Source organism: Anabrus simplex, chromosome 1, assembly GCF_040414725.1.
Source record: "Anabrus simplex isolate iqAnaSimp1 chromosome 1, ASM4041472v1, whole genome shotgun sequence".
Classification (NCBI taxonomy): domain Eukaryota; kingdom Metazoa; phylum Arthropoda; class Insecta; order Orthoptera; family Tettigoniidae; genus Anabrus; species Anabrus simplex.
In genome coordinates, this window is record NC_090265.1 from 986,620,475 (window position 1) to 986,633,084 (window position 12,610).

The 12,610-nt window shown below is 40.1% G+C and overlaps 1 protein-coding gene across 1 annotated transcript in view; it reads right to left on the reverse strand.

Moving 5' to 3' along the window:
- Positions 1-12,610, reverse strand: part of LOC136875419 (heat shock protein 83) — a 77,914-nt gene that overhangs the window by 49,318 nt on the left and 15,986 nt on the right. Inside the window, exon 2 of the mRNA XM_067148978.2 lies at positions 6,145-6,294. Within this exon, the coding sequence (XP_067005079.1) occupies positions 6,145-6,294 (150 nt within the window). The remainder of the gene's footprint in view (positions 1-6,144; positions 6,295-12,610) is intronic.

A 12,610-nucleotide genomic window follows, 5' to 3' on the forward strand; every position in this document is an offset into this window, starting at 1 on the left:
TACACAAGACAAGAAATTGTACAGAAATACTAAAGTTGATGAATTTGGGACTTACCTTAAATCACAATTCAGTTGTTGGATAAGTGAAGGGAGTAACGTGGATACACTTTGGGCTAAATTTAAAGGAATTATTTGGGAAGGAGAGAAGAGATTTGTACCTGTTAAGAAGGGTAAAATGACCTCAGACCCTGTTTATTATACAAGGGAAATAAGAAAATTAAAAAGAAAATGTAGAATAGTAAACAGGAAAATCAAAGAGGGTAGGGAGAATAGAGAAACTAGAAAACAGCTAATGAGGGAACTGAATAGAGTGAAAAAGGAAGCAAAAGAGAATTATATGAATGGCATACTTCAAGAGGGTAATGACCACAAAGGGAAATGGAAAAAGCTGTATTCATATATCAGGAATCAAAAAGGAAAAGGAGTCCAAATTCCTACTATGGTGGGAGAAGGGGGTGAACACTATTTAACAGATACTGAGAAAGCAAACCTATTTAGTAGGGAATTTAGAGATTCAGTAGATGATTGTCAAGAGTTGGAAACCGAAACAGAAGATAGAGAGGGAGAGAGACAGAGGGAAACAAGAAGCTTCTCATTCACAAACGAAGATATTTTCAGAGAAATCCAACTGCTTCAGCAAGGAAAAGCTGCAGGAAGTGATCAAATTACTGGGGAGGTATTAAAGACAATGGGGTGGTACATAGTGCCTTATTTAAAATTTCTCTTTGACTATGTCATAAATAATAGTGTAATACCAAAGGAATGGAAGGAATCTATAATAATACCAATTTATAAAGGAAAGGGTGATAAAAGGAAACCAGAGAACTACAGACCAATCAGCCTGACCAGTATAGTTTGTAAAATTCTGGAGAGTTTAATATCGAAGTACATCAGAGGGATATGTGATGATAAAAATTGGTTCATGAGGAGCCAGTATGGATTTAGAAAGAAATTTTCTTGTGAGGCACAACTGGTGGGATTTCAGCAGGACATATCAGATCAGTTGGATTCAGGAGGTCAGTTAGATTGCATAGCCATAGATCTTTCCAAAGCCTTTGATAGAGTGGAACATGGAATATTATTAAAGAAATTGGAGGGAATAGGATTGGACGTAAGGGTTACACGTTGGATAAAAGCATTTCTAAATTCAAGGGTTCAGAAAGTCAAAGTAGGAAATAATGTATCGCAGGAAGAGAAAGTTTGGAAGGGAATTGCACAGGGTAGTATAATCGGTCCGTTACTTTTCTTAATATACGCAAATGATTTAGGGAACAATATAACATCAAAAATAAGATTGTATGCAGATGACATAATTGTTTATAGAGAAATAAACAACATTGAGGATTGTTCAGAATTACAAAGGGACCTTGAAAGTATCCAACAATGGGTTGAAGAAAATAATATGAAGGTTAATGGAGGCAAATCAACTGTTACAACTTTTACAAACAGGAGCTTTAAAACTGAATTTGAATATACTTTGGATGAGGTAGTTATCCCAAAAGATGGCAAGTGCAAATACTTAGGTGTGAGATTTGAAAGTAATTTGCACTGGAAGGGTCATATTGATGACATTGTTGGGAAAGCATACAGATCATTACATGTCATAATGAGGCTACTTAAAGGATGCAACAAAGAATTAAAAGAAAAAAGTTACTTGAGTATGGTTCGTCCATTATTGGAATATGCAAACAGTGTTTGGGATCCTCACCAAGAATACCTAATAAAAGAAATAGATAGTGTGCAGAGGAAAGCAGCAAGATTTGTAACAGGGGATTTCAGGAGAAAGAGTAGTGTATCAGAAATGTTAAAGGAACTTGGGTGGGAAACTTTAAGTAAGAGAAGGGAGAAAACTAGACTTACAGGATTATATAGAGCCTATACAGGAGAAGAAGCATGGGGAGATATCCGTGAGAGGCTTCAGTTGGAAAATAATTATATCGGCAGGACTGACCACAAATATAAAATTAGAAGGAATTTTAGCAGAAGCGATTGGGGTAAATTTTCATTCATTGGGAAGGGTGTGAAGGAGTGGAACAGTTTACCAGGGGTAGTGTTTGATCCTTTTCCAAAATCTGTACAGATATTCAAGAAGAGAATAAACAGCAACAGAGAAAATAAATGAAATGTTAGAGGGCAGTTATTGTAAATTAAAAAAATGTGTGTGAATAAATTAATTCCATCCCCTGGTCTAAGGAGTTTGGACAGCCAAAGTAGGGGACTGCCTGTAGGGGTGAAGTACAGTGGGGACTTCGAGGGCCCTGGGACCGCTACGGTAGCTGTGAAGGCCCTTCAGGAACTCTGAAAAGTGGTGGCAAAAGGGGCTCTGGTTAAGACGCAGCAGGTCGTTATGCTACTTAGGATCCAGAACGGGTAAAAAAAAAAAAGTAAATAAATAAATGCAATGTAAATATTAATGTTATACCAGTTTTATAGTATCATTTGAAGCAATTCCACATACTGTATATCAGTTGACTATATTTGTAAGTAGTACAGGAGATATTATAATTAGAATTTTGTAAACAATATAAATTTATTAAGGATGAGCTGTGTGTTTAATAGAAAACATTGTTAGCGTAAATTGTATAATATTGTATTATAGGAAAAATTTTCTTCTCTTGTTAATTTAATATTTAGTGCTTGACAATAATGTATTTTAGTGTACCATTTGCCACCGAGGTAGACACCTCATTTGCAAATAAAGAGATTTTTGATTTGATTTTTTTTTCTATTAGATTGGCACCGCAATCTAACCGCAGCACTGTTCGTTAAAAGTGATAAAACGTGCGGCTTTCCATTTGATCGAGTATTTTATATGATAGCATTGCTTTCAATCGCTACATTCATACTTACGTTTTTGTAATGACCTATGTTGATTTCAGTTAGGAAAACCACAAAGTCAGTCTTTCTGAGAATCCCGTAGCGAAGCACGGGTACATCAGCTAGTCCTCTATATAATACTAATCAGAGAGATAAATTGGAAGGGTCCCCACACTTTGAAAAATGATGGTATTATCAAAAGCAATACGACCACAAAGGGCATGAAAATGAAAGACTCCCTAGGCCCCAACACCTAAATTTCCAATTTCTTTGCAATCATTTAAAAAAAGGCTAGGAAAACAACAGATAATAGGGAATCTGCCTCTTGGGCGACTGCCCTAAATGTAGATTAGTAGTGACTGATTGATTGATTGTCATCCACCTAATACTGCCAGGGTCAGAAAAGAACAAGAGCTGACCAAGGGAGATTGGATAGAATAGATGAAAATGAGGAGCCTGGCACAAGTAAGTGGAAGCAATACCAGGACTCAGCTCTTGGCCCCGTGGTCATCAACCCACGCTCCTAAGTTGAAAGCCCCTGGGGGCCCTTTTAGTTGCCTCTTACGACAGGCAGGGGATACTGTGGGTGATATTCTATTGCCCCTGCCCACAGGGGATACTGAGCAAACTGGCCGTGCGGTTATGGTCGCGTAGGTGTGAGCTTGCATTCGGGAGATGGTGGGTTCGAAACCCACTGTCGGCAACCCTGAAGATGGTTTTCCGTAGTTTTTCATTTTCACACCAGTCAAATGCTGGGGCTGTACCTTAATGCCATGGAAATGAAAGCAAACAGGCCTTTTTTGCTGAAAAAATATAATGATATTTCTTGTATTTATCAGTTTCATGTTGATTTTTACGAAACTGAAAATATTCAAAGTACGGTAGTAAAACATTTATTCCGCAGTTATGCCATATTTTTTGTGAGAGAAAAATCGCAGGCTATTATACGTTATTCAATATGTTGAAATACTGAGAAACGGGCGGGGAGGCGGGATATCCGAAATAACAACGTGAAACTTTGCATACCGGAAGATACTTTGGAAGCTAAGCTCATAACTACCGGTACCGGTATCACATGTTAGCTGTCAGACCACCAGAAGCGCTGCGCCCATTTTTGTTCCTCGCTCTAACCACGGACTATTGGGCTATGTACTTCTATTATAATTTATTTGTGTTCTGTGGTATCAACGCTGTTTCACTATCAGTCGAAATCGGGGGGCGGGGGATACTGATTTTCACTCATTTGTTTGATTAATCAAGACCGACTCCAATACTCAGACCGTAACATTAAAAACACATGGCAGCTGAAGTAGCCGGACTACTGGCATTGGCTAACACGAAAAAAATCACGTACATATTACACCAATGGCAGTAATTTAAACATGATAAATGTAACTTCGTAAGGAAAATCAATGTTGCACGTATGAAAACGCTTCGCCAACAACCACCCATCACATATATAAACTAGAATCACATATATGGTACCGGTATTCTAAGAGTAGACAGTAAAATTATTTACAATTTTCACTTAGTCAAATTACAGTCCGCCTACTGGCCATGATCGTTAAGGAATCAAGTCTATATGGTCTGACACCGCAGTTAGCCAGTTTGAGTCCTGTTCGTCGAAAAATTTCACCTTCAGAGTGTTAGCCGGCAGGGTAGGTGAGGTGGCGGTATACAATTTCTAATCAGTAGTTTGCGTGGATTCAATCTCACACCTCTCCGCAGTATTCAAATGAAGTGAGGGCATATGCTGCTGTTGACGGCGATTTGTCCGTCGGATGGAGACGTTAAGCACTGAGCAGACCCCTTGATGCAATTTGGACAGGATTAGGCCATGAACCGGCACGGAATTTTACCTTCCTGCTATCATACGAATATATCACGTCAATCATTTCATATCATTAACTTCTCAGATGAGGTTGACGTCAGGAAAGGCACCCGGTCGTAAAAACTCGCTACGAAAATTCAGCTCAATTCACACTCGACACTCATTAGAGGAGTTAATGAGATGAAATGAATGACGTGATATATGATATTAGGCAGGGAGAGGGTGAAACCCGGTGCCGGCATGTAGCCTACTCCTATCGAATAACACCAAGGGGTCTGCTCAAGGCGACGGACGAATCACCATCAGCAACGTCATATGCCCTCACTCCATATGGGCACTGCGGAGAGGTTTGGAATTTAATCCGGGCTTCTGGTACGCAATCTAGTGATTCGAAATTGTATACCACCACCTCCCCTGCCCTATCGGCCAACATTCTGATGGTGAAAATTTTTCGACCAACGGGAATACAGAACTATAATCTGCACCGTACCGTTATCGATACCGAAATATCAGTTTAACAATTTAATTCGATTACAGTCCAGAAAAAAAATACCACCAACGAAATTACAGTAAAACAAAATCTCCTAACATAAAGTTTGAAAACATCACACCACAAAACTGATAAGCCTTCGGACGAAGAGAGTTCTTCGAAACTGAGTTGACTGATTGTTCCTAACCCAAATTCTTGCCTATACATAGGTGTTGAATAAATGTGTAACAACAGTTAAATTTCAGCAAAATGTGTGCATTATACGATCTCGGGTACACTATACATCAAGTAGATAATTTTCTAAATGGTATCAATTTCCATTGTTGTCAATCTTTTAAAACAATTTGGTGCAGCTCTTTTGTGACGGGAGTGCCGCAGTGTTACGAGAGATGGCAAGAGACAAGCATTGTTTACTGCTGTGTTACACTGAAAATTATTGTATTAACAATTGCTGGTAGGCAACCAAATGGCAATTCCTCTGCGCACAAATTATAAATACGAACTATTTCATCGCGATCTGACCTGACTCTTTCCGTGCTGAGTGACATTGTGACACTTAATGAGTACCGTACCTACGGTACGTAGATTATTACAGAAAGGAAACTTTCAGTTCAGCAGAGAACTAGGCATCGACATTCGCGTTATATAAGTTAGAATGAAGCAACAGTAGTATAAAGTCTATAATTATCGGTACATTCTTAATTTTTAAAAAAAACCTTAATGGACTTGCGAGACTTCTTTAACACGCCACTAAATATGACATGGTGTATCCGTATCCTGTATCCCTACCATGTTTGTTTTGATTCATGACTTCATTTTTGGAATCTTAACACAAAAGTACCGGTACATGAAAATAGGCAGATATTTCATATAAAACATAATATTGCTGTTGACTATAGTACCGGTATGCAAATGTTTCAAGGAACTGATAATCCCTTTGCTTCGCCCCTCTCAATAATCCTCACCACCATACAAAACATGAGTGAAATTGTCCGGTCATACTTACATCAGATGAATTAGAAATCAGTTCACGAAGAAATATCTCTTTGTTAGAATAGAACGTATTTATGATCAAGGACATCAGCTGAGCAATCTCTGCCTGGAAAGCAAAGGTCTCAACTTCACCCACATCTTGCATTGTGACGTCTTCAGGCATCTGAAAGAAAGGAGGAAAGAAAAGTCGTACACTTTTGTCTTAGGCTTATGAAAGCCAACGTCATCCGTAATTACAAGGGAACTATCCTCATACTGTACTAAAATTTCTTCGAAAAATCATACTCCACAAACGATCAGTGAAAACTTCACGAACCCGTAATGAATCTGCACCAGCCAGAAACAAATTGTATTGTATAGATGTACACACTATTTTTCAGCTTTCCCTATAGGCTAACACCTGTGACTTTGATTATCTCAAATTTGATGGGTAACTTAAAACTCATGCTCTGAACTGTGAAAGTTACGTCTATCCAGTGTTTTCTCTGAGCATTCGAAGACGTTCGGTGGAAGAAAGATTTCAATAGATAGCATTAATGTCCACCAAACAAAACACATAGTGTTAACTGAAAATAACAAACCTCCGATAGTATAATGTATTCGTGAAATAACACTACTTAGTACTCACCTCTGTAACCCGTATAAATCTCTAATGACCAACAATGTGAAGATTACCGTATACAATGCGAGCGATCTCCGAGCACCAATAGTATCGAGTTATTTCTTTACCGATTGCGCTCTGAAATGCGATGATTTCTTGTTTCTTCTAGGAGCGTCCAGGACTATTATACCAAATTGCGGGCCCTAAATTCAAAATTAAGTCTTTCAGAAAGATATATCAGGTGCGTTCTCTTTGAACTACGCTTTCTTTTAAACTCAAGTTTGCTGCGGGAAGCCTAAGATTCACCGCCATCTAGCACCACGCGTGACGTCACGCAAAGCCGAACATAGCCGACTCCGCTCCATCCCGGAACAGTCTCTTAGCAGTCTGTAGCACCCGACAGGGACCAGCGGCTTCGCGCGCACTGGGACTCGCATCAATGTAATAATTTCAGAAAATACTGAAATATACACGTTCACTGTAGTACTCGTGATGGCATGAGATCATCCCCAGTAGTCATTAATAAAAGTAACTTGAAGTATATTTTAAAATTCGATTTTTTTTTCTAGAAATATAAATACAAAGTACGCCTGCACAATAAATTTTATATTAAACTAGCTGTAGTACCCGGCCTTGCCCGATTGGTTTTTGAATGTTTACTTAAGGTTAGTATTAATAGTTAGCTATGTGCGAAGTGAATTTTTATAGAATTCCTTTTTGGGATATTGATTTTTAACATATATTATGAAGCTTTAGAGTTATTTAGATGTGTTTGATTTCAAGTTTTCGATTATTTAATCATCAAGTAAGACTTTATCCTTGTGGAAGCTCGAACTGACTGGGAAGTATTTGACCCTTTCAAAAAATTAATATAGGGTAACTACATGTAGGCCTATGTATTAGTCACGCTATAGATATGATCTACGCGATGTCAACTCTCTTTGAGACTGTCACCAATCAGCCTTGTGACTCCAAAAGCAGTGGATTCAACACGAATCTCGGTCATTTTAGACCATTTACTATCAAACCCCATTCTTCCTTCCGTCTCAATTGGAGGCTGAACGTGGACTTAAACGGCATTCAGAGCGTCACAATTCATCTCAGCGACACATAAACATTGGATTAGACGTTAATATCGGTTATTTTGTATTATTTTCAAATGACATCTCCTCCCATTTCCCACCCCCAGCGGGGGTTGGTATGTTTTATCTCCATAATATTATTCTTCCAGATGGTAAGTCATAGGCCTATGTGTACCAAGATTCGTTGAGAGCTATTCTGGAGCATACCCACATACACCCATATGTAAGACTTAACCATCCAGAGTATCACAGTTCAACTCAGCGACCTCGTAAACGATGGTATTCGTCATTAATATCAGTCATTTTCGTTTATTTACATACTTCACCACCTCCTCTAGGAATGCTAGGGGTATTTTACATAACAGCATTTTTTTTAGATAGAAATATGTGTATCAATATTGTATGAGGGCTATGTTGGAAGAAACACTTATACATCCGTAATTTCGGTCGTTTTGAGCAATTTCCTTTCCATCTCTTCTCATCTCCATGCCAATGGGGGATAAGATAGACTTCAGCGACGTCCGAAGTGTCACTATTCTTCTTAGCGACCACGAAAACTATGGATTCGACACCATTTTTGATTATTTTTACATCTCAGCTCCTCCCACCCCACCCCTAGGGGTGCTAGGGTTACCATACCTCCTCGCAGTTTGTCTCCTGGAAGCAAGTCATAAGTGTGCCATGTTTGGTTGAAATCTCTCCCGTAGTCCATAGAAGTATGGATTCAACACTAATATAGGTCGTTTTTAGTTATAATTATATTTCTCCCCCTTCTTTAGGGCTTCAAGGGGTGCCTTGCCCCCACAGTATTTTTCCCAGATAGTCGGTAATATTTTTACCAAGTTTAGTTGACACATATGCTGGAACAACATATAAACATCCAAAATATATGGTCATTTGGACATTTTTATTTCTTCTTCCCTTCTCTCGCCCCTGCCGATTGGAGCTTAACTTGGACTTATACGACATCCGGAGTGTCACTATTAATCTCAGCGACCACGGAAACTATAGATTCGACACTATTTTCGATTATTTTTATATGTCACTCCCCCCTCACTCCCCCCCCCCACCCCAGAGGGTGCTGAATATGGACTTCAGAAAACCCGGTGTGTAACTATTCATCTCAGTGACCCCGAAAACTGTGGATTCAAAACTATTTTCGGCTATTTTATACCTCTCCCCTTCCTCGATCCCTACCTATAAGGGATAAAATGAAGTGTCACTATTCGTCTCAATGCCCCCGAGAACTATGGATTCGACAATATTTTCGATTATTTTTATATCTCACCCCCCCTCGCTCCCATACCAAAGGGGGCTGAAATTGGACTTTAACAATCCATAGTGTCACTATTCATCTCAGCGACCCCGAAAACTATGGATTCAAAACTATTTACAATTATTTGTATATCACACTCCCCTCACCCCAACTCTAAACGGGGCTGAAATCGGACTTTAACAAATCCGAAGTGTCGCTATTCATCTCAGCGACCCAGAGAACTGTGGATTCGACACTATTTTTGATTATATTTATCTCACTCCCAGCCTCGCCCCACTTCAAAGGGGGCTGAACTTGGATTAAAAAACATCCGGAATTAAACTATTCACCTCAGCGGCCGCGAAAGCTATTGATTCAACACTATTTTCGATTATTTTCACATCACCCCCTTCGACCCCCACCCGTAAGTGATAAAATGTCCGGAGTGACACTATTCATCTCAGCGACCCCGAGAACAATGGATTCGACACTGTTTTTCATTATTTTTATATCTCACTCCCCCTCGTCCCCAGCTCAAAAGGGGCTGAAATAGGACTTTAATAAATACGCACTGTCACTATTCATCTCTGCGACCCCAAAAACTATGGATTCGACACTATTTTTGATTTTTTTTATATCTCCCTCGCCCCCGCCCCAAACGGGGCTAAAATTGGACTTTAAAAATCCAGAGTGTCACTGTTCATCTCAGCGACCCCAAAAGCAATGGATTAAACACTATCTTCGATTATTTTTATATCTCCCGCTCGACCCCCACCCCTAAGGGATACAAAATCCAGAGTGTCACTGTTCATCACGGCGACCCCGAGAGCTATGGATTCAACGCTACGTTCGATTATTTTATATCTCACTTCCTCTCCCCCACATCAAAGGGGGCTGAATTTTGACTTTCAAATATCCGGAGTGTCACTATTCATCGCAGCGACCCCGAATATCGATTCGATGCAATTATCGATTATTTTTATAAATCAGCCCCTCGCCCCCCGCCCCCTAGTCGCATTTAAGTGTGCTTGTGGTGTCTTTGTCCCACGAGGTTTGTCTTCTGATACTAAGTCACAAATGTACCAAGTTTGGTTGAAATCGCTCCAGTGGTTTAGGAGATGTAATAAATAAATATCCACATACAATGACATGGATGTATATATAGCCTATCTATAGATATAGATAGATTTTGTTCCGAGGTATCCCTGGAACAGCAGAGGTGAAAGAAGGTGCGGGGGTGAACAGGTCTCCGAATACGAAATTAAAGTTAAGATAAAATTTAACAAGGTTATATTTTCTTTTCAAAATCAAGAAATAACAAGCATGGCAGGTACAGAGTAGCAAGGCAACAAAAGTACAATTACAGTATTTACAGGATTTGGGCTTCGAGCCCCGACTCACAATTCTTGAGCAATTAGCCCAGCTTTACCCAAAAACAAGTTTCAACAGAGGGGCAGAAAACCCCATTCATGCCCAGGAGCACTTGCTCCAAATTACACAGTAAAGCCTCCTCGAGGCACGCAGAACCAAATTTCAAAAAGAGCAAACTGCTCTCAACGTTCAAGCCTATAAAAGGCCACACCAAACTCCACCTTCAAGTTGTCCTCTAAGGACATAAACACAGGGGTAAAAATACCCAACCTACTGAGGCCTATTAAGTAAGGAAAGGTTAATTACGTGGCCTCTAAAATACCAACTTGAGAGGAGGCGTTCTTGCACTCCTAACACATTTTATATAAAACCTACTTGGCACTAGGCCGTTACTGCAAGGGCTAATCCCATACTAAAGAGGTGACTTTTAGAAGGAAACAGTTTGCATTACGTTAAGGACGAAACGGTTGAGAAAATAAGTTCACCTCAATGCAATATGAGTGGGAGCTCGAGAGGGTTAAACACTCTCTATCCCAATATGTAGTTAAAACAGAAAGAATTGACACCGAGTGTCTTTACATTTTTAAAGGAAAGTTACATGGAAAAGGCTTCGGACCTGCCCCGAGAGTTAAACTGCTGAGCTAGCGAGAAAAGAAGTTATTAAAAGGCCATTACCTTGTGGTTGAACTGCTGCCCGAAGAAAGAGGCGCTTCCCGCCCCCTGCTACGTACTTTACACAATGAAAGATGTTACTGAAGTGGCGCGGAGACCCGAAAATCAGCAGTTTATATACTCTCGCGGAAAGTTCGAGGCGTTTCAGGAATGAGAACACCCTCCCACAAGAATTTTATTGGCTAGGGTTAAGCAACATATCCCTGTTGAGGAAGATACACCTGATTGGTCATAAATTAATTAAAGAAATTCGGGATTGGCTAAATTCAAAACAAGGGGAAAGAAAGGGTTATACAGCCAACTTAAACAATAACAGAAAGAAATTTAACAAGGAACAAACTTTTGAAATAAAAATTTCTCCAAAAACCAGTTCTTTCACTTCGCACTAGGGTGCACCATTGTAGTTCTTCAGGAGTGTCCTCTAGAAGAGAATGTTCACACTTCTTACTACAGGCAAAACAAAAATACATCGAAAATGACCCAGTTCAGAAACTTCAAAATTTCCAAGTAGTGACATCTTCTGAGAAACTTGAAAATTAACACATTAGATAAAGTTCAGACTTCCTCCAGTAGGGGAGTTTCAACTGGCGCAAAGTTTGAATTAGGGACGTGGAGGTGTACCACCCGGTACAGACCTTCCCCCCCCCCCAAAAAAAAAGTCCCTCCAAGGGGTAACACAGAAGAACATAAACTTTTATTTCAACATAAGGTCCAAGCTATGATGTTGATATGGAAGTTAATTCCAGAAGTATTTACCAACAAATTTTCTTAAAATGATTGGATCCAGTTTCAAAATTCTTGTAGTAACTTTTGAAGTAATGTCTTTATGTTTGTAGAAGTTGAATTCAGAAGGAAACTTTTAGTTTTTAAAGTTGAGGAAAAATTTTCTAAGTCCACCAGATATTGCAGTAAAATCCAAAAAAGGTAGTAATTGTTGAACTGGAATGTTCATATAGCTGGATATGTACTTTAAACGTTGATAAGTTTGACGGCCAGACCAGCCGCCGCTGCTTGAGTTCAGAGGAGGCCGCTCGGACCCCTCAAGTACCCTGAGATACCGCTCGCCCGCACTATGAGAGGAGTAGTGGAGTTGAAGCACGCCGCGCCCGCGGCGAACATGCAGGTCGCGGGCCAGTTACAGGTTGTGCGCCGCACATCAGCCTTGGCCGGGAGGAGGACTCCGGCTTGCCGTACACAGGTTGGCCTCACTGGAGAAGGGCGGGCCCGTACCCTGCCTCAGGAGCGGTACGGCGCCGCACTGCTGCGGGGGCACTGAAACATTAAAGCTCGGCGGCAGAATTTTGTTTGACCAGAATGATTTTTTTGAGGGCACATACATTGTGGCGAGGTTGAGGGGTCAGCGGCGTGGAGAAATTTATTTAACTTGAAAGCCACTGTGTGTTATGTTAGCAGGAGACGGGAGCGTGGTAATGGCCATGGTAAGGACAGGATGGCAGTTTAACTGATCGGGGGAGGTTTACAATAAATAATTACACAC